Source organism: Xiphophorus couchianus, chromosome 5 (assembly GCF_001444195.1).
Source record: "Xiphophorus couchianus chromosome 5, X_couchianus-1.0, whole genome shotgun sequence".
Lineage (NCBI taxonomy): Eukaryota > Metazoa > Chordata > Actinopteri > Cyprinodontiformes > Poeciliidae > Xiphophorus > Xiphophorus couchianus.
Window position 1 is genome coordinate 2,261,664 of NC_040232.1, and position 23,096 is coordinate 2,284,759.

The 23,096-nt window shown below is 39.3% G+C and overlaps 1 protein-coding gene across 6 annotated transcripts in view; it reads left to right on the forward strand.

Moving 5' to 3' along the window:
- Positions 1 to 23,096, forward strand: part of sorcs1 (sortilin-related VPS10 domain containing receptor 1) — a 153,166-nt gene that overhangs the window by 87,354 nt on the left and 42,716 nt on the right. For all 6 annotated transcript variants that reach the window (XR_003595551.1, XR_003595549.1, XM_028018022.1 and 3 more), the window contains exons 4-5: positions 16,066 to 16,224; positions 22,029 to 22,102. Coding sequence is in view for 4 of the 6 variants with exons in the window: in XM_028018022.1 (XP_027873823.1) it covers positions 16,066 to 16,224; positions 22,029 to 22,102 (233 nt within the window). In the remaining 2 variants the exon portion in view is untranslated. The remainder of the gene's footprint in view (positions 1 to 16,065; positions 16,225 to 22,028; positions 22,103 to 23,096) is intronic.

A 23,096-nucleotide genomic window follows, 5' to 3' on the forward strand; every position in this document is an offset into this window, starting at 1 on the left:
CACTCTGCAGTCAAACGGAGCCAGCGTTCACCGTTCCCTCCTGCAGGATTTGGTACTTTTGCCCAGAAACATGAAGGAATAAATGTTTGGATGTATGAAATGCTCCATCAGTCAGACAGGAAGCTGAGCAGGTAATTTCTTTTCTCCTGCTAATTAGTGGCCATTTGGAGCTGAACACAACGGTGTGTGGTTCCAGACGCTGCGGAGGAAATCAAATCATCCTGGATCCAATCTGCTCTGAGATGTTTGTTTGATACTGGATCACATTCATGCTCCATGCAGGATTAAAACAGGAAATGTCCAGAACTCCATTAAATTCTGTCATATTTTGTAATCAAAGAAAAGAGAAAATGATGTCCCAACAGAACCGTTCCTGTCCTGCAGCCGAATTGGAAATGAATCTGATCTGATGAGAATTCCTGTTTTTTTTTTTTTTGGTTTTTTTCCAGCGGCTTTGGAAAAGCTTTCTGTGCAAATCAGAGGCAGCACATCAGTTGTGATGAGTGTTAATGACTTTTTCTCAGCTCTGGTCCATTTAGGAAAATTAACTCAGGTTCCATTATCACTCTGGACCATTACAATTCATTTTTACTGTATTTTATGCATGTCTGTTTTCAGTGGCTATAATTCTGTAATTATTCCAAATAGTTTTCTCTAACACAGCAGCAGCAGTTCTCTCTTGTCCGACCTTGTTGTGTCCATTCAGACTTTCCAGCCTCTGGAGAGTTGAACATCACAGAGTTTAGATCTTTGTTCCCATCATGGATGTTTAAAAAGCTGCTCTGATGAGCTGGACAGCACAAAGACTGGTTCATTTTTTTAACTCTTTCTCTCATTTCCCATGAAACCATCTCTGTTGTGTTTCTCACTGCGTGTCATGAACTGAATTCAATCAAACTGAAAGGCAGAGTGAGAGTAAAACTCGTATTTTTACAAGCTTTTGTTGCGCTTGCGTTGAGAGATGTGTGTAGGTTTGCAAAGCCACTTAAAAGGTTCAGAAGCTGTTCTAATTAGGCGGCGCTGCAGAGGAACAACAGGAGATCACAACAACTTCCAAGTTCCAAAAAATATCACGCAGAGAAGAGCCAGACCGCCGTCTAAACCCAGAGCAGCGAGCAGATGAAGGTCTGCAAACAGCTTGGCAGGATTAGTAAGACCAGACCCAGGAACAGATGAGTCAGAATAAAGCTGGATGGAAACAGGCTTTTGTTGTTTCATATATCGGCTCACATGTTTGCTGTTGTCTGTCTGCTCTCCTCCCTTCATACAGACATGAATACTAATATTCTCGGTCTCACGCGGTTTGAACACCTCCTCTCCTCTCACTCTGCTCGTGTCGGCTTGTTGCAGTGGCGTGGCTCCGGGTCAGAAAATAAAAACAACACTGAGTCACAGTAGCTTCACCGGGAACCCCAGGAGGCTATCATCACTGTAGGTGTTGTCACACTCGGTAAATTGAATCAAAACTGACGGCCAATTTAACAGAGACCCACGTTTGGCCTTTCTCTGTCAGAGGCTGCTGTCCTACATGTTCATCCTTCACAAATCTAATGAAAATTAATAAATAACTAACAAGCAGCACCTTATTCAGAAAATCCATTGATTTAAAACAGGTGATAGACAGAAGCGTATGAATGACAGAGTGTCACAATTTATGCATTTCATTCTCCTGCTGGTGTTTATTAAACATCATCAAATTCCCCACAAACCTCTGAAGAAGCGCCACCTAGTGTCCAAACAAAGTGGCGCATGAGTGTTTATTAAACATCTGATGATGTAAGGTAACTGTCTCCATCTACTGGTTTTCATAGACTCAGTTTGAAACTGTGATACTGTAATAATGAAAGCAGACCAGGCTAATCAAACACTGATCTTTGCTGTGTTTGGCTCAGAGAATCTAAACTAAACACTTTGGTGACAAAGTGAACAGAGCAAATGAACCAAAGGTTTTGGAATCACTCCGTTTTTGTTTCCTCAGCCACAGTCGTTTTGGCTCCTTGTCTGTGAATAGCTGGTAGAAACAACCTTTGACTGCAGAAATAATCCTGTTTCACTTTGGTGTTGTGTTCAAAACATGCTGCTGTAGCTGAAAGTTCAGCTTTGTGTGACTATACCTGAACTTAATGAAGAGACGTCTGTAAGTTTGTGATTATGGAAACAGATGAAGAGATTTACTGAAACTTGAAAAGCACAACTTCATAAAGTTTTCCACCAAAACAAGCAGCTTTACATGCAACTCTTGCTGTCAGAAGTAGAACAAAATAGATAGTTGACATTGTGTTGCATAAGCGTCACGTGGTTATCAGACGTCTTTGTGCTTTACTGCCCCCTTGTGGCGGAGGTTTTTTCAGTCCATTTCCAGAGAAGACTCATGGAAAAAAGATATCTTATCATATCTTATCATATCATATCATATCATATCTTACATTTTCAGGCTCAGCTCCTATTAAAATGAGTTTCTAAGTGTTGCAGCAGTTTGAAGGCAAACTGATCATATTCTTGTAAGGATTCTCCCTCTGAAACTCACTGCCAGCTTCCTTCTTCCAGCCACACAAGCAGGTAGATTTGTAAAGGAGGGTAGGAGACACGGCAGGGTTTTGATTCTTGTTCCTGAACCCCATGGAGGGTGCCATGTGACTTCTGCTGGTGGGAAACAAAAGCCTCTCTTTTTACTGCAAGAGCAGGAGTAAATCAGACCTTTGAGGCTGCTGGAGACCGGGGGAATAAAACACCAGGGAGGGAGCGCCGGGAAATAAACTGACGGAGAGCAAGAGAGCAAGGACGAGTGGAGAGGGGAGGAAAAGGGCAGCAAAAAATGGATAAATAGAGGTCTGGCCTCGGGGTCAGCGACAGAGAAAACAGGCTGGCAACACAGCAATTACATCCATTTTCATATTGTGGCTCCATGCTGAGTCCATACATGTGAGATCAGAGCTCGAGTACACATAAGGGGAAATAATTCAGAGTTTTTGCCTGAGATTTTTTGTGAGAGCACACAATTACAGTAAATTGGCGAGGAAGCTGAGTGCTTGCTTTAAAAAAGAAGCTCACATATTGCAGTCATACAAATGGGTATAGCCTCTAATGGTTGGGAAACAAAAGGGAATTTTCTGGGGAAGCATTGAGTGACAGATGGATTCAGCTTCTGCTTTGCTCTCAGCTTGAGTGTTCTCTGTGAGGAATGCATAATACGGCTCTTTCTCTTAAATTCACCGACTTAAACAACAGCAGCAGAGCTCAGGCGTCTTCCTCACAAAGGCTTCGGTTGCCTGCCAGTCCATGTGGGTGGACCTTTGTGATTGCATTTTCACAAACACCAACCCCCCCCCACACACACACAAACAAACACACACACACACACCGTGACAACAATAATAAGCAACTTACCTGAGATCAGAACTTAAATGCTCCTGTTTCCTCCTCATTTCTCTTACACTTTTGGGCACTTTCTCAAAAATGTTGAATATTTTAATGATTCTTCTCAGAAAAAGCTGTTATAGATGATATCACTTTCAGTCCCTGCTTTGATTTCTAATATTAAGTCAAATATCACATGTGAGCCTGCAGCAAAATCATCAGGCAAACCTTTAGTAAAACCTTCTTACTGTCTGCTGTAAAAATGCTTCTTATGACTTTATAATTATTTCAGTTTACTGGTTTTCAGCTTTTAGAGTCAAGCTGTTTATTATAAGTGCTTCAGTTTGCTTGTCAGAAATGGATCGCAACGAATTCTTTGAACACTAAAAGGTTTTTGTCAGCTGCTCTGGTAAGAAGACAAACTTTTTGAATAACTGAGCACATCAGTTCACAAACATTTCCATCTTTTCATATATGCTGCCATATTTGCTAAATTGAAATCTGTGTATTTGACTTCAGTGCAGCTGGAAGCAGAAGTCTGAAACTGAAAAGAAAGAAGTTAGCCAAATGGAAAACAGGAATGATTAATTTCACTTCTTCTTCTGAAGAACAATAAACAGAAAAGAAAAGCATACTTTTTAGTTCTGTTGTGCATCTCTCTTGAAGTCCTGGTTCTGATCTTTAAAGCCCATTTTAAACATAATTTATTGCCCTCATTGTTCTCTGGAAGCCTTGTAATCTATTTAGAGAGCTAAGAGCCTCTTCCTGCTTTTTATCAAAGCTGGTGGAGTTCTGCAATGGAATTAAGGAGATTCACAGAAAATGAGGCGAATTTGTAGTCTTGTCTGATTGTAAGTCATTAAAAAGCTACATTCACTTTCTTTAGATTTGATCTGAGCTAAAGTTAAGTTATTACACAGTTATTACTGTTAGATCCTACAGGCATGTTGTGAAGGAAACTGATTTTGGCGTCTTGTGTTCAGGTCTTATCCTTTGAGTGATTACCCATGACTCCCGATGAAAGGTAGACATAAAAATGTAGATTGGTTGATCATTTGAAAGCATCGTCTTTCAAGCTCAGCTCTGATCACAACACATGCTGCTACCATCTGTTTCTGTGTTTAACCCCCATTACAAAACAAGACATCACAAAACCTCAACTCCTCCGACTGGCTCCCGCCATGAACGGCAGCTTCCTTACAGTCCAAGGTTCCTCAAAGCGTCGCTGTGGTTGGTGATGCTGGGGGCAGGAAGGATCTCCAGTAGCAGTCAGTCTAAAGAGGCTTCTGACTGAAGACTGTTGCAGACAGTCTCATGACCATAATGGCTTGGTAACAGCAGAGATGATATTCCACAGGAATGACATCATGAGTGTTTGGGTATCTTTGCTTATCCACCTCATCTGCTTTTGCTGCTCCTCTTTAAATCTCTGCGTTCAGGAGTTATGAGCTTCAGAGTCACTCAAACTGCCTGTCAGTTGATTCCTGCTGTTATGCTTCACTTCTGCTGTCGATCCACAGAGCTTACCTTATTTTTGTGTGAAATTCTGCATTGGAAATTAATAATTTATCATCCTGCCGTGTGTTGATTATCACTGTAGAAATGAGAAGGAAATGGATTTGCAGCTAAGTGCTGCAAACCTCAACTTTACATCTTAATTATGGATTTCTGTTGTTTTACTTCATTGTTTTCTCCTCTTTAAAGATTGTAGCTTGAGTTTGTAACACGAGTTTTGGAAAAAGTAAATTAGGAAACATAACTTCAAAACATCCATCTCATTTCAGGATTGTTTCTGTCCGGATATCCTCACTGTATTCCATTAGGTTTAATGTTTCAGGTCCTTATTACACGCATATAATTAATTATTTTTGATGTGGAAATGTGTGATGTGAAGTGGTGGATTTATTAAATTCACAACTCCATTTATGCCACTTTCTGTTTCGCCAGTTGAGTGCTTTTACTTTGAAAGCAGCAAGAAACTGTAAGGAAAATCAATATTTATGAAGGATGAATATTCAAAAGGGCAGAGAGCAAAAATAACTTTTACTTACTTTCAGCAGAACGTTGCATAATCTCGCCTGCAGCAGAATTGTGAAGTTGTTGCTGATCAGCCGGTCATTACAGCGCTTGCCTGCCTTCAACAGACTTACCTGGAGCTATTCCACCTGCTGCAACCACAACATGCTGATATTAACTCATGTAGGTGAAGGATTCAGAGAGGAAGTGCTGCAGAAGGGAGGAGAAGCGTCTGCTATCTGCCGGCTTTTCCAGGCCACATGCTGGAAGAATCACAGCGGATCAGCCATGCTCTGCTGAGGAGAAGCTAACAGACGATGGTTTTGTTGTGAGGTGGTGTGTCGGTGGGTCTGCGAGGGAACGTAACATCTGTCGGGCCCGAGGCAAGAATCTCCAAACGGCTACACCGAGCGGAGCAGCAAAACGCCCCGGAGCTGGCGTGGCTGAGGACGAGCGGCAGGCTGGGATGGAAGAGAGAGAAGAAGAAGAAGAAGAAGGTCTTTTATGATTCTGACTTTTTTATTGTCCAGTCAGGAAGTTAAAGTTGAACAGATTTCTGTTTTCCTCCTAAAGCGACAAAATGTTCCAATCTACCTGGACCTTGTTTCGCTTTGCAGACGATAAAATGTTTTCCTTTCTGAGATTAAATTATAACACTACAGTTGATTAAAGTTAAAATGATTTAATAGTGTATTTATTTATCGGCAGCCAATGTAAGTTTTAATTGTAAAGACAAAAGGGAATGTCTCAGATTTGGACGTTATAAAAAGTCATTTTCTCCATCCAGCGGGTGAGAAGAAAGTGTTTGGGTTTTATCCCCAGGGTTTTGTCGTTATCCCTGCCATTTATATAACTTTTGTGATGTCAGCAATGATGATATCTGATGCTAGGCATGCTGGGAGATGCTGGGAGATCAGCCCATTAGTAAAGGGGAAGTCCAACATAATAATTGGACCAAGTTATTTGTGATGTACAACTTCAACAACTTGCCCATGGATAAAAACGGCAGAACAAGGTGGAGGCTTCTTTCTGAAATGGAAAGAAGCCTTTCCATTTGGTTTTGAGACGTTGATGTTAGAAATGAGCGTTCCCACCAGGAGATAAAACTCTTCCACTGATCCTGGTTCTGGATCCAGAGACTCAATTACAGAGTCATCAGCAAACGCCATGAAGCGCTTCTTATTCTGACTCCAGCACTCAGTGAACAAAATGAATAAAGATGGTGAAAAGACACAGCAGTAGTGGAAGATTAAAGTACTTCAGATAAAACACCCTCACTATCTGGAATTTGTTTGTTAAAAAAGATTGATTAGCTAAATCCTGGTTAATGTGGTTCAACAGATGGCTAGCTAAAATATATGAAGCTGAAAGCCAAAGAAAATTCAGTGACTAAAATGTTTTGCATGATTTGGTATCTGTTGTTTCTGATCATCAACACCTCAGTTAGCCCTGTAAGCTAACTGTAAGAGTCTAAGCTGCTTTTGGTTGCAACATCCCAGCATTTATAACATGTTTGCAGATTTTCTTCAACATAATTCATGAAATTCCTCTTGTCACATTTAGAAACAGAATTTGTTGACTATTATTTAAGATTACTCAAATTGAATAAAAATCTTTTTGGTCTTACAACACATTCTGAATTGGATGGAGGTCTGGACTTTGACTGGGCCGTTCTAAGAGAAGACCTAAACAAGCAGATAAGGAGTCAGGACCCAAACTGTGGTCGTAAAGCAACAAGATTCTGGTTGGAAATTAAAACAAAATGATCAAAATAGTAAAGGTTTCTTTCTGTAAACAGAATTTTGTGTTTTTGTGAGCCATACACCATAACCCTTTTTATGATATTCTAAGCCTCTTTTAAATTACCTTATTAGTTTTTGGACTGTAAATATTGATACATATATGACATTTGTGACAAAGGCCTGGCTTTTAGAAAGACCTGAAACACCAGTTCTATGGTAAATATTCACCAGAGGGTAAATGTTATGTTATTAATTGATGACTGCAGCTGGAAGGAGTCATTATTTCTCTGGTTCAAGTCACGTTAGATCAGATGTCTAGAGAAGGAGACTTCCTGTAGCTTGTGTTGTCTGGGATCATCCGTACGTAATGAACCTGTATCTCTGGGTTTCCATTCACGCCTCGCCGGCCTTCCGGCCTCAGCGCCGCCACCAGGACCGGCTGGCCGAGCCGAGATGGAAACCCAATTATACTGAAAGATGGAAGCTGACATGTTTGTCAGGTCTGGCAGGGCCTGGGTGAGCTCAAATGTCAGGCAGCGTTCAATTAGCAGCAGGCTTAAATGCCTCAGATCAAGAGACAGGAGTTGCGTTTAATAAGTCGGATCAAACAGCTGAAAGCACCTGGTCGATGCCGAGGAAGAGGAGAGGTAATAATTATATCAACTCCTTCATGTCCTGCGCTGAGAGACACTGGGCTGGATGGGGTTTGATGGAGGGTTTGTCATGAATATTCATTGATAAAAGCAGTGAGTGATTTGATTTGCCGTCAGTGCAGACGCTCTGCAGAGTTAACTCAGTTCCACATGGATACACACCGGCGCATGTCGGACTGCAGGGCTGTTAACTCCTCAGTGCTTTCAGTGGCCTCTTCTGTGTCAGCATTAACTCAGGTACTGCTCATTGTCTCATTCAGCGCCGTGCTAATGGGTCGCCGCTGTGATGGTTGAGACAAATCCACTGGTAGAAAAATGTTTTTATTTGACCATTTTGATCCAATCAGCTTCGGTCAGAGTAAAAACAGCTTCAGACCAGATGCAGTTTTCACACGAGGTAACGTTCAGAATGTGTTTTAATTTAGCCACTTTACTGTGACACCCCGAAATAAAATCCTGAAACTGTGCTCAGGAGTTACTCAGAGCTAATCTGTGTGTAATTTGACCTTCAGGAGCAGCTAATGCAGCTGTTCTGTTTCTGGCTCACTAGAGAACCATCATCATGACTGAACCAGCAGACCGGACAGGCGGACGGTTCTAAAGCAGGGTTGGGTTTTACAACAACATCCCAGAGCTCTGGTCAGTCCATCATCTGGACCTGGAGAGGATGGACCATCTGCAGCAAAACTGAGAATCTTTTGCAATTCACAACAATGACTTTATGTGGAAAAGTGGAAGAGACGCAGCGTTAAAACTGATGACTCGCAGCTCCACTTCCTTTCTGTGTCGCTCAGAATGATGATGAATGCAGTGAAGTTTGTGTTAAAATGTGAATAAAGATGAAAACAGTGGACTGGGTCTTTATGTCCAGATTCCACAGGAACAGTATTTGTCCATGGATGAACTGAACCTTCCGGTTTTTCTCCGTGTTCCTGCCTTACATTAGCGACTAAAGGGGGTTGGGATTGACAACAGGAGGCTTTGAGACCTTTAGCCCTTTCAGCATGTTTACCGCTGACATTTATCAACCCCTTGTGAATACTTTACTCCCTCCTGGCTGGAGCTGCTCCCCTTTCTCTGCCCTTTGGCTTCAATTATGAGACTCGGTTCCTCTGACTTAAGCACAACCTGGAGCTAACTTTAGCTTTTCCCCTCAGCCTGCTGATACAGGGAATAATCCACTATTGCCTCTGTGGCTTGCTGGGGCATTAGCACAAAATAACCCAGAATTCAATCCACTCACACAGAGGAGTAATACGGAAAGTAGAGGTGATTTTAGAGAGTGTTTGGTTGTCTACTTCCTGTCAGTGACAGACTTCCTCACTTGTTTTCTGAGGAACCGGAATAGGTGAAATATTGAGGACAGAAACTCTGGGCCAAGGACAGCCGGTGAAAAGGACGCCATGTTTCTGTTGGAGTTAAACCGAAGCCTGGATAAAAGGTTTCTCTTGGCAGGACGAGATGTTACAGATCTGTACTAAAGATCGACGTTCTGAACTGGGTCAAAAGACAATGTTCTCAGTTTCCTGTCAAAAGGATGACTGTTAGGTCTATAACCTGACATTCTTGCTGGACAAAAATGAGAACACAGAGAGACGGTTAAATTTCTTACAATTGAACGGAGAACTCTGCCCAGGTTCAACTCCTTATCTCTGTCTCCGGACCAGTTCTAACGTGCTCCTTTGCAATTGCATATTTATTACATTGAGGCGTGGTTTAAGTTACAAATCATTTGCATAGAAGGTGCGGAAAACAGAAAACACAGCTGTCAACACAGAGTCTCTTCTTAAACAATGGTGTCATCCTGCATTTCCAGTTCCCGAGATTCTCTGGGTCATGAACTTCAGTTCTCGTGTCCCTCTAGGTCATAAAACTTTGACCCTTAGTCTTTGATGTTCTAACAATGACCTTTGGTCATAACATAACCAGGATAATCATTTCTAGGCCCATTAATGCCGACCAGGACGAAGCCAGAACTCACTGGAAGGACGACAGCCTTACATGGCTGGTAATGCAGTCAGGCAGGGGGATAACTAGTTATAACTAGTCCTCTGCTGTTAAAACAGCAACCAGGAAGCACCTGGTGGAAGTGAGTCTGCTGAGCTCATCATATGTCAGGCAGAGTAGCATCTTCTTAAAGAGACAGAGGCCAATTTAAAAGTTATATGAAAAGTTTTGTTGTATAATACACAGCAGTTTTAAATTGAAGGTAACAGTTACTTCATTATGCTATTAAATGGCACTGACTTGAAAACTCATAATACTTCTTGTAACCTGTAAATCACCATAAATATAAATCTCTAACTGTGTGGATCATTTTCTTTTTTTAGATAAGAATCATGAAATACCGAGTCCTTCCAGTTTTTTTTTTGTTTGGTTTAACCATGGTGTTAGAATATTTCTAAGATTTAGAAGTGAAAATTTGTTTCTCTTTTAAGATCTAGGAATTATTAATAATGAAACAGGTTATTTTGACTTTATTTACTCCTTTGATAATCTTTTTGGTTCTTGTTTTTTTCTCTCACCACATAATAATTAATTTAACACCCGAGCTGAGCTGAGGAAATAAACTTAAAATTCAGCCTTTTTTCTGCTTCACGTCTGGATCTACTATGAGAAACCAGTACCTCCAGTTTGATGAAGCCAGTGTCCAGTAACAGCGACAGGGTTGTTTTCAGCTGGAGATGGAGTAAAACCGTCCAGTACCTCCGCTCCTGTGAAACCAAACCAATCAGCTGCGAAAGGCCAATAACAGAGGCTGCCTTTTATAGGCCGAGTCATATTAGCCATTGCTTTATTAAAAGTATTGATCAGCTGGAGTTACTTGTTAAAATGAGTAAGAAGGAGAATGATTGTCCCTGAAATGCATATGAGCAGCAGATGGCTGCAGGTCAGGATGTTGCTGGTTATTGGCAGGAAAAGCTTGAATTCTAAATTTAATTTGGATTTCCATGCTGCATACTCCTTTAAACATAAACATCCCGGTTTTATTTTAGGCTTTTGCATTGTGTAAAACATTCACAACGAGGCAAATCCTCCATCTTCTCCCACTATTGTTGTTTTATGGAGCTGAATATGTTTCTTTATATGATTCTGGCTCGTGTCCTGCAGCGGCCTGCATCGGTTATGTTCGCAAAAGAATAATATGGAATCCTGATCCTGTTTCAAAAATACAGCGATGCACCTCATTTTTTAAAATCCATTTACATATTTTTGCAGAATGAACTGTTTTCTTCCTTCTGATGAATGCAGATGTTGGTGAGGATGCCAGCATAGTTAGCGTAATCTAGACTTTACCAGAAACAGCGGCCGGGTAGAAAGCGGTCTGCTGCTGGGCTGCAGCTCTGAGTGAGACAAACACTTTGGATTGGGCTGTTCGACATGTTCCGCACGCATGTGGCATTAAAACCGCCGTCTCTGATTGATGAACTGGTGCCGGCGGTTCTGCCCACCGTGGCAGCTCTAACAGAAACGAGTCCTGACAAATGACTCGGCAGCATGAGGGATCAGAAACGTTCACGCCAGACGGCGGCACGCAGAGAAGGATATCGACGGAGAGAGCAGCGTGCGCTCAGATTCTCTCTGCTGTCTGACGACAGAATGGCCACGCAGACTCCGTCCTGCTAAGAGCCATTTTGAAACCAAATGTGAGTCCTGGTGCGCGAAGCAGGATCTTTACTTGCACAACTTCCATCGAGTTGTTGGCGGAGATGCAGTCGCTGGGGCTCCAGCTCTCATAATGGACAGTTATTGACAAAATGAAACACTTTCTCAACTGTGGGGAAGTTTAATAAAACCACACAAAGACTTTCAGTTTGTACGTTTTCTGCTTTCAGCATAAATCTGAAATACGCAAATTACTACATTTATTTAAATTAGGTTTCCTTTAATAATATCCACTTTTATAGAAATTCTTCACACTTTGTCTCTTGAAAAATAAACTTTCATGTATTGTACTGGGATTTTATCTGAACAGAAGCCAGTGCATAATTAATATACCTGGCATATATTGATTCTTGAGAAGAGAGACAAAACAGGTCCTATGGATAAAGCACAACATTTTAATAAAATATACACAAAATATATTTTTTCAAAAATCTGACTAAACTAACCTGGGCCATGTGAGCACAACAATGTTTGCCGAATATTTTTTATTTTAAACATTGTAGTAGGTGGATGGTGTCTGTAAAATCCCTTGTCCTGGAGCAGAACTCAATACATTATAATAGTTTAAAACAATTAAAGGAATACTAAGATAATATATTATGAAAATTAAGTATAAGTATTCAAATGAATAATTATAAAAGCATCAATGACTTGAATTAAAAATAATTTTTTAATATATGTTCATACTCAGGCATTATTGGGGGGCATCAGAACCTCTGAGGACCCCATGACGTCTTCCTTTCTCTTGCTAGGCTAACAGGGCTAGGCTAGGCTAGTTAGCTTATGTTATACTTTAGTTTTTTCTTCTGTTTAATTCCTAACTTGTTCATCACAACCATGATGTGTCAACACCATAACTGACAATTTACAAAACTTTGATGACATTTTGTGAAATAAATGTTTAATTTCTGTAAACTGTAAAGATTTCCTGGACCTGATGAGCTACAATATGGCCTCCTTCAGAATAACATCATATAAATGGAGGTAGTTTGTCATTTTGTCAAATCCATCAGAGTTTTTAACTGACATTGTGACTCTTTCAGTGATAATGTTGACAAATCTCACTTAAATGTGTAATTAATTCATTTTAATTCATTTTACATAAATGGCATTACTTCACATGTATCAAGTTTTTCTTTTTACTCACTTTGTCACCACCTTCAGTTCACCTTCATTTCCAAAACATTATTTGTCATATTTGTATACATAAGCTTGAGAAATCATTAAAAATTTTTGGGGAAATTTAAACCCATTTTGTCCAACTTCTCAAGAATCACTGATGTATATAAACCAAAACACCTTCAACCGTATTATATGGGTTTATGTATTAGACAGTTACATAAAAGACCAATTTGCACCGTTAGTTTTCAACCCCACATAAAGGCTAAAACGTTTATGCCACACTTTTCAGAGTTTTATTTGCACACTAAAAGAAAAACTTTTTATTGTTTTCCTACACCAAGTTTGATGTAAAGTGTTAAAATGTGAAGACATTAAAAATACCTCCACCTGTATCAGGCAGCTGATGTTTCTAGAGAGTAAAATGTTTCATCATTTTTTTTTTAGTAATTTCAATCAGGTAAAAAACATCAGTTTCTCTAAAACCTAAAACCATTTCTCAGAAAACTCCTTTCAAGTCCAGCCAGAGATTTAAGCTTGGATTTGTGGATTTACATCCATATGGCCTGACACTGAGGCAACAGGTCACTGAGGCAACAGGTCACTGAGGACTGGGTCGCTGAGGACTGGGTCACTGAGGACTGGGTCACTGAGGACTGGGTCACTGAGGCAATGGGTCACTGAGGCAATGGGTCACTGAGGACTGGTTCACTGAGGACTGGGTCACTGAGGACTGGGTCACTGAGGGCTAGGTCACTGAGGACTAGGTCACTGAGGACTGGGTCACTGAGGACTGGGTCACTGAGGACTAGGTCACTGAGGACTGGGTCACTGAGGACTGGGTCACTGAGGACTGGGTCACTGAGGACTGGGTCACTGAGGCAATGGGTGCAGGACTGAGAGTCCCTCAGCTCAGGAGCTTTAATCAGGCTGCAGGTCTTCCTCGTTTCTTCCTCAGGTCTTCCTCAGGGTGAACTGAAGGTTTCTGGACTGGTTCTGCTTTTAAAACTTCCCAAATAAGATCCATAAGCTTAACTTCCACAGTCCACTGATTTCTGTTGCTGATGGTAGCAGCAAATGGAAACACCCTTTACTTCCCAATTACACTCATTTATTACTCTGTTTTTACGATGTAAGCGAGGTTGATGTTTTGGATCTCAGTGGGTTCTGACCTGGTACCATGTAGACCAGGCATGTCCAAAGTCCGGCCCGGGGGCCAATCACGGCCCGCGGTCAGATTTCATACGGCCCGCAGCTTCGGTTTTATAATGTATTATTTATGGCCCGCCTGCACTGTCAAACAGAATAAATAAATCATAAAACTTGAAACTGTAATTCCTCCTTTCACCAAATGGTGGCAGCACCACTTTAATACTATCAGTCTCTGCCTCCGTGCAGCGAACCGCTCTCCACTCATTTCTGCCACGGCCACTGCAAAGAAAACGAGGAAAGTTTACAGTGAAGGCCGCCGCTTTCAAGAGAGATGGGAATTACAATACTTCTTCACTGAAAATCAAGGCAATTGTGCTTGTCTAATTTGTGAGACGGTTGCCTTGTTTAAGGATTTCAACGTAAAGAGACACTATCAGACTAAACATGCTAACACATACAACAAGCTAACAGGAAGTGACCGTGCTGAAAAAGTGAAGCAGCTCCAAGCTGCACTGGCATCACAACAGCGATTCTTCACGCGGGCCTGTGAGTCAAAAGAAAATACCACCAAAGCAAGCTACGATGTTAATGTTAATAGCTAAACATGGCAAACCTTTTACTGAAGATACATTTATCAAAACTGTGTTATGAAAATGGTGGAGAACATTTTGCCCTGAGAAGAAGCAAGAATTTGAGAAAAATGTTTGCCTGGCAGTAACAGTGTGGCACTGAGAGTTGAGGACATGAAACTGAGTATTTTGAACGGTAACGTCTGTCACTATCAGCAGTGAAGAGCCAAAAGAACATTTATGCACCTGGATTTATGGCACTTATTTTTATGAAACTCTTGAGTAAGATTTGGTTATGAACCTGTAGATGTGATACAAACTATTACTTTCTGAAAGATATTGTAAATGACGAGCAAAATTCACTCGTTTTAAGATTTAATAATAACAGACAATTTTGCATTACTTATAACTCCTGTTTAAAATGTTCTTGAGGCAAAGATATTTTTAAACTCATGTAAATTTAAGGTATTTCATACAGTTTGTTCAATGTTATCTGACTCTCCAGATATGAAAGAAAGGCAGAATTTGGGTTTTTAGAGTTGTTCTCATTTGCCTGAGTGGCTTATATTTGTTGTTTTTTGTCATTTGAAAAATAAAGATAATTGTGACAATGAAAACAGTTTTATAACAGTGTGTATTTGCATGAAACTTTTGTAGTTAAAAAATGTCAGAACAAACTATTGGCCCCCGGGCATCTTCACTTGATCAAATCTGGCCCTCTTTGCAAAAAGTTTGGACACCCCTGATGTAGACGAATGATCTGTGAATTCCCTGGGAAATACAGACGTGGTGCTCAAACATTAGTATGAGTTAAAAACAGGTTTCTTTGGACTCTGGCGTTTTGTCAGGCGTTTCACCTGTGGGTAAAATGGCTTCCCCAGAGCCAGAAACAAAAGTCGCGTTAAAACTTTCAGTTGATTCCCAGCAGCACTTCCTGCTGCTCCGCACGCGTTTTGCTTTGAGCAATGAAGGCAATAAAGCTGAGTGTATCAGCGTTTTCACATCGTCTTTTCTTCATATTGATGTGGGACAGAAGCAGAACTGAACCCCCCACCTCACACACACACACACACACACACACACACAAGCCCACACACACCAATCCCCAATGGAAATTACATCATGGAATGAGTGCAGCAATACAATGTGCTGACCTTGCAGTTTGTCTATTATGAGCTGGCGGCTAAACATTACAGTATTGGACTGAGAGTCGGTGTGTGTGGCCGTTAACGAGGATTACAGCTGGAGTGTTTTCCAGAATAGAATATGTTGGTTATGGATTTTAATCTTTCAGTGTGACTCGCTCACACTGAACAGAACATGAGCCGCCCATGGGGGCTGAAAACTTTCTAACACTGACGTGTTTTGTGGAAAACTCATTCCAGTCTGTTGATGCCATGTTGCAGTTGTTTGTTTTCTTTTCTAGATTTTGAGCCACATTTGGAGAAGAAAGAATTTCAGGTCGTAATCTTAGATTGAGTCAGGTTTTTTTTTTAGATATAACAGTACACTCCAGTTCTTTTAAATTGATACATTGATAAAGTAGAATAACAATTGATTCCTTTTAAACCGCAGGGCGAGTTACATTTGGAGTGGACCGCCCATAAACAGTCTCTGGTTGAATTATTAATGATCAGTTCTAAGTAGGATGTGTCTGTCTGCGCTCAGGTTGTGTCATCCCCAGGAACAAATTTAACGCGTCCAAATGTTTGACTGTCCTATACTTTCTGACATCATGCTTTTGCATAACCAAATGCTTTGTATTCTCATCATCTTGTGCTTCTTTTGAAGATCATGCTGCTGACGGATCCGGAGATAGAGAGCAGCCTTCTGATCAGCTCTGATGAAGGAGCCACATACCAGAAGTACCGACTCAACTTCTACATCCTGAGCCTCCTGTTTCACCCTGAACAGGAGGACTGGATTCTGGCATACAGCCACGACCAAAAGGTGAGGGAGAGGACATGACTGCAGTTTCTTTTAAAGAGGTAGAACCTCGACATTCAGCGAAGTAAAACCACATCAGGATCCAAGTGACTCTTAGCTGGAGGACTAAAGCTCCACAGGAGGCCGGTGACAGTTCAGCTGGAGAACAGGTGGAGCTCTGATGAAAGAAAAAGTCTTACAGTCGCTGCAGGAGGATGAAACACTGCAGCTAAACTGAATTTACTAATTATGTCACTGAAACAGAAGTAACCATATCAGAAACTTCCATAAGCTGAAGGGATATTATTCATTAATCTGAATGTTTCTCTTCTGTGAAATTTAATCTGCAGCCTAACAGAAAAAACAAACAAAACGTTTGTAACCAAAAAGCTCCAGATATGCTTTTTAAAGTTTTTATTTGAGGAATTATTATCTGAGAAACAATGCTCTGAACTTTTCATATTTTCTTGCGTTCCAACCACAAACTTTAGTTTGTTTCATTGGGTTTCATGTAATGAATCAACACAAAGTGGCCTTTAAATTATACCTGGTTTTACCCACAGTTAAAATTCTTAAAAGTGCGGCATATATTTGTATTCATCTCCCCTTCATCAATAACTTGTACAATAATTTTTCTTTGCAATTATAGCTGCAGGACTTTTGGATCTGTATATGAAAATAAAATAAAATATCCCATGATTCTTTGCAGAATAGTTCCAGAGGATTCGGGACATTGAAAAAAAGTTTTAACTGTTTTCTAACTTTAAGCAAAATTCTGAAAGATTTAATTTTTTTTCTTGGCTCTAATCTTGTTCCTCAATCATATTATTTTCCTTAGTAAATCTGTTTCTTTACCCAAGGTGTCCTCATTAACTATGTGAACATTCTGAGTTATATTTTGTTAAAGAAATACCAAACAAAAATATTCTGAAACATTAAATTTAGACAGCTTATATGAAGGATCAAACCCATGAAATCACTGTAAGCGCAGCGTTTTGTGGGAGAAAACAGATTTAAAGATCCACTTTAAGGTGAGAGTCGGTGACTTGAGGTTAAATGTGTCTTATGTGAAGCAGAGATCCAGAAAATGGAGCTGCAGCAGCTCCAGCCTGTAAATCCTGTTGTAAAGAAGCATGACAGAAGAAGATCTTCCACAGAGATACTGAGGTTATTAATCAGCTTGAAGGTGAAATATGAAAGTAAATATGTGTTCAGCAGCAAAGCTTTAGTCAGAAGGTGGCTGTTAAAATATGTGGCTGAGCTGCAGAACAAGAGCAGCTGCAGTTAAAGGGCCATTCCAGGCTTTCTGTGAAAAACCAATGAACTCTCAGCAGCTGTGGCTGAAAACACATGAAATGTAAAGCCCTGATATTCCATATCTACTTCCTTTTCGTACAAAATAGCAGAGTTGGTGAGAGAGAAACAGAGACAGAGGCAGAAAGCTTTCATGTGTGGTTCTGTCAGTCTGCTGGGTTTCCTATGATAGAAAACATTTTAGCCAATTTGAATAATAAATTGAACTTGACTGCATTGTTTGATAAAAGAGATCAACTTGAATTGGATGGAACTGACTTTAAATCTGCCTCTGATTGGGTTTATTTATCTTTATAAATAAACTTGAACTGAATTGGAAGTAGAACCGATTCTGCAAAACGCTGCCAGATCAACGCAGGTACAGACGAGTCCAGTTCAGATCCAGTTAGACATTAAAATTGAAGGTTGGCCGATAATGAAACCGTTTTTTTTACAAGCAACAGCAACAAGTTTGAAAGTTTTCTCTAATCCACTAAAAGTCATTTGACTGTGTAGGATTGGTATAGTTTCTAATAACTGGTTCCTGTGTTTCCTACTGAAGCATTAAAACATTATTCACAAATATATATTTATTTTATATTATTGAGGTCAGGCCTTGTTCCAGAAATGTAAACTCTTGATCAATATTTGTTATAGTTTGCTGTTATCAGTGTTGATGTCCTCAGTAGATGATGCCGTATCACAGAGACGCTTTTGGAAATGAAATAAATCCTCTGGAAACATGAGTACAAGTTTGTTCCAAAGAATCATTTCCTGAAGGGAAACCATGCAGGTGGGCAGATGGGAGAGCGACAGGACATGCTGTGTCACTGACACCTGGGGAAAATCATGATTGAATTGATCGATTTAGCAATTTAGCATTGGCTTCTGCTGAATACCGCGATGGTATTGACCCTCTGCACGACATCCTGCTCTTCAGGAAGCATCCAAACAACCTGCAAAGACTCCTGTAAATCACTTCATTTGTTTAGTTGACTTCACTGTGAATGGCCGTGGTGTGTTGCAGTGTTGGCTGCACAAACAGACAGGATGAAAACCAAACTATCGTAAATCTTTTGATGAGGAAGGAAAAAGCCGTTAATTAGCAGCACTCTGAATTTACAGCAAACAGTTTTTATAAAGTAAGAAGAGAAACACTCATTCATATCAGTGATGCAATCAAATGTTGCAATACAGAAAATGTATGCATCTAATCATGTTGATGACGGACGTCAGCAGTGAGGGATGAGTGGACTGAACAGAGAGACACTGATTGTTTTCTCCAGTTGTTTTTGCCAGTATCTCCAGTTTCTACTGGTTCAAGTTGAGCTGATGCGTCTGTTGAAGAAGCTCATCTATCTGCGGTTCGGTTTTCATAAATAGCCAATAACTGAGCCATGCCTTCTGCCTCCTGACTCCTTCATTGATTTGCCTTAATTCTTTCCACAGGATTTAAACCGTTGTGTCATAAACCGTGTTTTGTCTTTCACCAGAGAAAACTTAGAAGCACACAAAAGTCTAAAAGGTGTTTTCATACATGCTTGGCTACATCAGGTGAGGCGTTTTCTCCATGGTAACTAATGATTAGGAGACATATTTGCAAAGAGTCAATAGCGCTTTAATGTTAGCAGAACTAATGTTTGAGTCGCGGTGCTCACCATCATTATGTTGTATAACTACTGTTGTATATGACTGTGTTTATTTCCTTGGGAAAAAGGAAGAAATGGATAATTCATTCCCTCATCGTCCACCACTCCCACCAACTCAAGCTCTGCTGTGTTGCATGGATCCTCTCCACCCTAAAACTGCTTCTCTTTCACTTTGCCTGCCCTCTTTTTGGCAGAGCTGCCACATTTGTTGATTGAGAGACCTTTCAGAGGCTGTAGCGGCGGCGGCCCCTCCGCCCCACCAGTAGCCGCTTCACCTCCTCCGGCTCCTGTTCTCTGCCTCTGCTCTCTTACTGGGACACACACTAACTCGTTTTAGGAGGGTAATTAGTCAAAGTGATTTCCTCCTGCCCCAGTTCTCTGCTCTCTTCCTTTTTCTTGCATCTGCTTAGCCAGCTTCATGTATGCATATTAATAGCGATCAGTGATATTTGTTTTTATGTGTATTAGAACACATTACAGCATGATTTTTCAAAAATATATTTGTATTGATTAACTTTTAACTGGGATGTCATTGAATACATTCATACAATAAAATTGGGACACTTTACAAATATGTGTAGAGTTAACAATTTTAACAATAACAATAATTAAGGTTTTATAAAGTCATGAAAATAGCCAGAAATGAGAATAAAAACTAAAAACAGAAGAAAAGCTGTAAAATGACATGGATGTATGACATCATTACTCAGGAATATAAATGTGACTTTCTGATGCTTAACTTCAGACATTTAAATAAGTCTGAACCCAAATGTTGATGTGAGTGTGAACACTATGGTGATCTTAAACTGGTTCTAGTTAGTTCATCTTAAAGCAGGAAGAGATATGTTGACGGAAGTCTGCAACAATCCAAAATGAGCTGAAACAGGTTGAGCTGTCGTGGCCAGGAGGAAACATTTACCCTGTAAAAAATGATTTCTTAAAACAACTGAGTGTAAAGTTGAGCTCGGTTCTGATGGTTGCAGCCTGCCGTGTTTGGACGGGTTGTACTGAAATAAAAGCATTCTGATTCTGATTCTGATTCTGGAATATTTGGACACCTGACCTGGTTTAACCCAAATTCAGCAATGCAGGAAAATAACCTTTTGAGAAGGAGCCAATAGTGAAGGTGGTGCTGATCAATATATGCTAATGACTTCATATTTAACTCAGGTGTGTGGAAGCAGAAATACATCTAGAAGTTGCAGAACACTGTCTGAGTTTAAAGATCCCTGTTCTTCAACTAGACTTTTTCCTTCTGCTTAACTTTCCTTTAATATATTTGTATGAAGCTCTCTGTGAACAGCTTCCCTAGCAGTGACATTTTATTCCTCTCCCTTGTAGAAAGGTCAGTAACAATCTGAAGTAAAATGATAATTTTGTCCAAAGCTGCAGAGAGAAAATCCCTTCAGAGGTAAATATCAGATTTTCCAGCAGAGATGATCCATATGGGATGATGTTGTTTCCACCTTGTTATTCTGGACACAGTAAAATGTAATTGGAAAACAAATTAATGCAAACAAACATTTTGGACATCCACTGATAAATAACTGTTTACAGACTGTGCATCACTGCTCACGTTCAAAATGGAAAAGTCAGAGTTTAACATTGAAACAAGTTTTGAGCTTCATTAGATTGAATTTGTAAGCTGCACAGTAAACAGATTTGTCTTTGTTCTATAACAGAGTACATGTTTGAGGATAAAAATACTCTTATTTCAGTCTCTAAAGGTTACAGATTAAAACAATGAAAGTGAGAATAACTTCATTCTGTAAAAGTAAATCAATCAATAAATAGAAAACGATAACATAAACATAAGTGCAGTGGTGCAGTATCAATTAAAGTCCTACCAAAATAAAGTACAAAATGCTCTAAAAAGGTTTTTCTATTTTTTGATACATAATTGTAACATGCCTGTTTACGATATACTTTATACCTTTACATTTAAAATGTAATTTACATGTTATAATTTAGTAATTGATATGTTATCATAAAAATAATTAGAATTTCATTTCATTTTTTTGTCATCTTTGTGTTTTTCTCATGTTTCATCCAGAGAAATACAACAAGTTCACTAAGGACTAAATTTAGACACCAGAAACTTTAAGGAGAAATTTTCCTCTGCTCCTCCTACATCTGTCAACTAGCCTTCAAAACCAAACCCATTCAAAATCAAACTTTATTTTAACACATTTGTACAACTCGAAGTTATTTTAGGCATTTAAAGAAGAACAAAATGATATGTCTTTATATTTGAAGATGGCTTTTCAAATCTGCTTTTGCTGAAATCTCAGCAGAACGACCAGAGGAACAAACCAGTGGTTCTTGTTTCATGTTCAGTTTCTTTGATTACACTTAGACTACCGCTGTCATTTGCTCTCTTCCTTAATAACTCTCCTCTGAAGACATTCTCCTACAGAAATATGAGTCCACAAAATGTCTTAATGCAGTCACAGTTGATAAATTAGAATATGAATATTCCCATGAGGCTCGTTTAACTGATTAAAAGTACCTTTTGAAAATGAACAACCTTTAATTGGGCATTAAATATACTGTTTTATGAAGGCTGTATATTTTATTGGTGTGATGTAATATTCTAATTTCAAATGTCATGTTTTTTCATTAACCAAGCAGAAAATTATCATAATTAACAGAAATCAAGACTTTCAAACATCCATCTGTGTGTAATTATTCTATGTAATGTGTTTGAAGTCGCGATAAAGTTTCTGAAATAAATTCTTTTCAATAATATTCACATTTATTGAAATTAGTTCATGATGCTAATGTCTGAGTGCAGGTTGGCCTTGTGCACTTTGGATCTTATTTTATGTGCTTATAGAGAAACATGATTGTTGAAAAGTAACATTTATTTAATGTTGTTTTTTACAGCTTTACAGTTCTGTTGAGTTTGGAAGAAGATGGCAGCTGGTGCACGAGAAAGTGGCTCCTAATCGTTTCTACTGGTAAGTAATCGTGATAATAACCTGTTCACTATATTTTATTTATACCATTTGATTAATCATCAAATGTAATTTTCTAAAAACAGAATGTCTAAATATTTTTTTTTCTAAGAAAAGTTTAACAAGGAAACTGTTTTTTATGCATTTTTTCCATTGTTCATTAAAACAAGGATGTTTATTAGACCTGTCACAATATTGACATTTTAAGAATAAAAAAGGTCTTTTGTCTCTGGTATTAATAATTTCTCTGCTTCTTGTTATTAAATGTTGTCAAGAATGTTTCTGGACTAACACTGATGTATTTAACAAATAGAAAAATGAGATGATAAGCTTCTTTTGACTTTCTGACTGTTAGTTTTGTGCCAGAAAACACAACAATAATCTCTGTTTTTATAGTTTTCTTGAATTTGTCCCTAGTAAGAAGCCAAATACAAACTGTGAGAAGAGATAAAGTGATACATATGCTCTATGGGAGACTTTTTCCATTTCATAAATTAACATTTGAAGCTATTTATTTTGTTGCTAGAAGATTCAGGAAAAACTAAGGCAAACATTAAAAAGCACAGGGTTCAGGCCCCACAGCCAGTGATAACTGGCTACTTTAAATGTTTTATCACCAAATAAACCTCAGAATGCATTAATAACTCAAGGAGCAGATTGGAGGAGTAAACATTTAGCAGGACTCAATCAACAAAACCTCAAAAAATATTGAACTTCAAATGGCTTATTAGCCAGATGCTAATGAGCCATTTGTGTAAAAATAACCTGTTTTGAATATAACAGTCAGAAAACAACATAAAAATGCATCTTAATTACCAAAATGACCTAAAACACCTGCACATCATTTAATTAGCACCTCCCTTATGCTATTTGTCAGCTGCTGCAGAGTACATGTGTGTCACATTATCTTCACAGCAATAACTTTAAACATTAGTTCAAATAAATAATGACAAATTGCACCTTCTGAAATTCAGATTTCATTATAGAACTGTTTAAT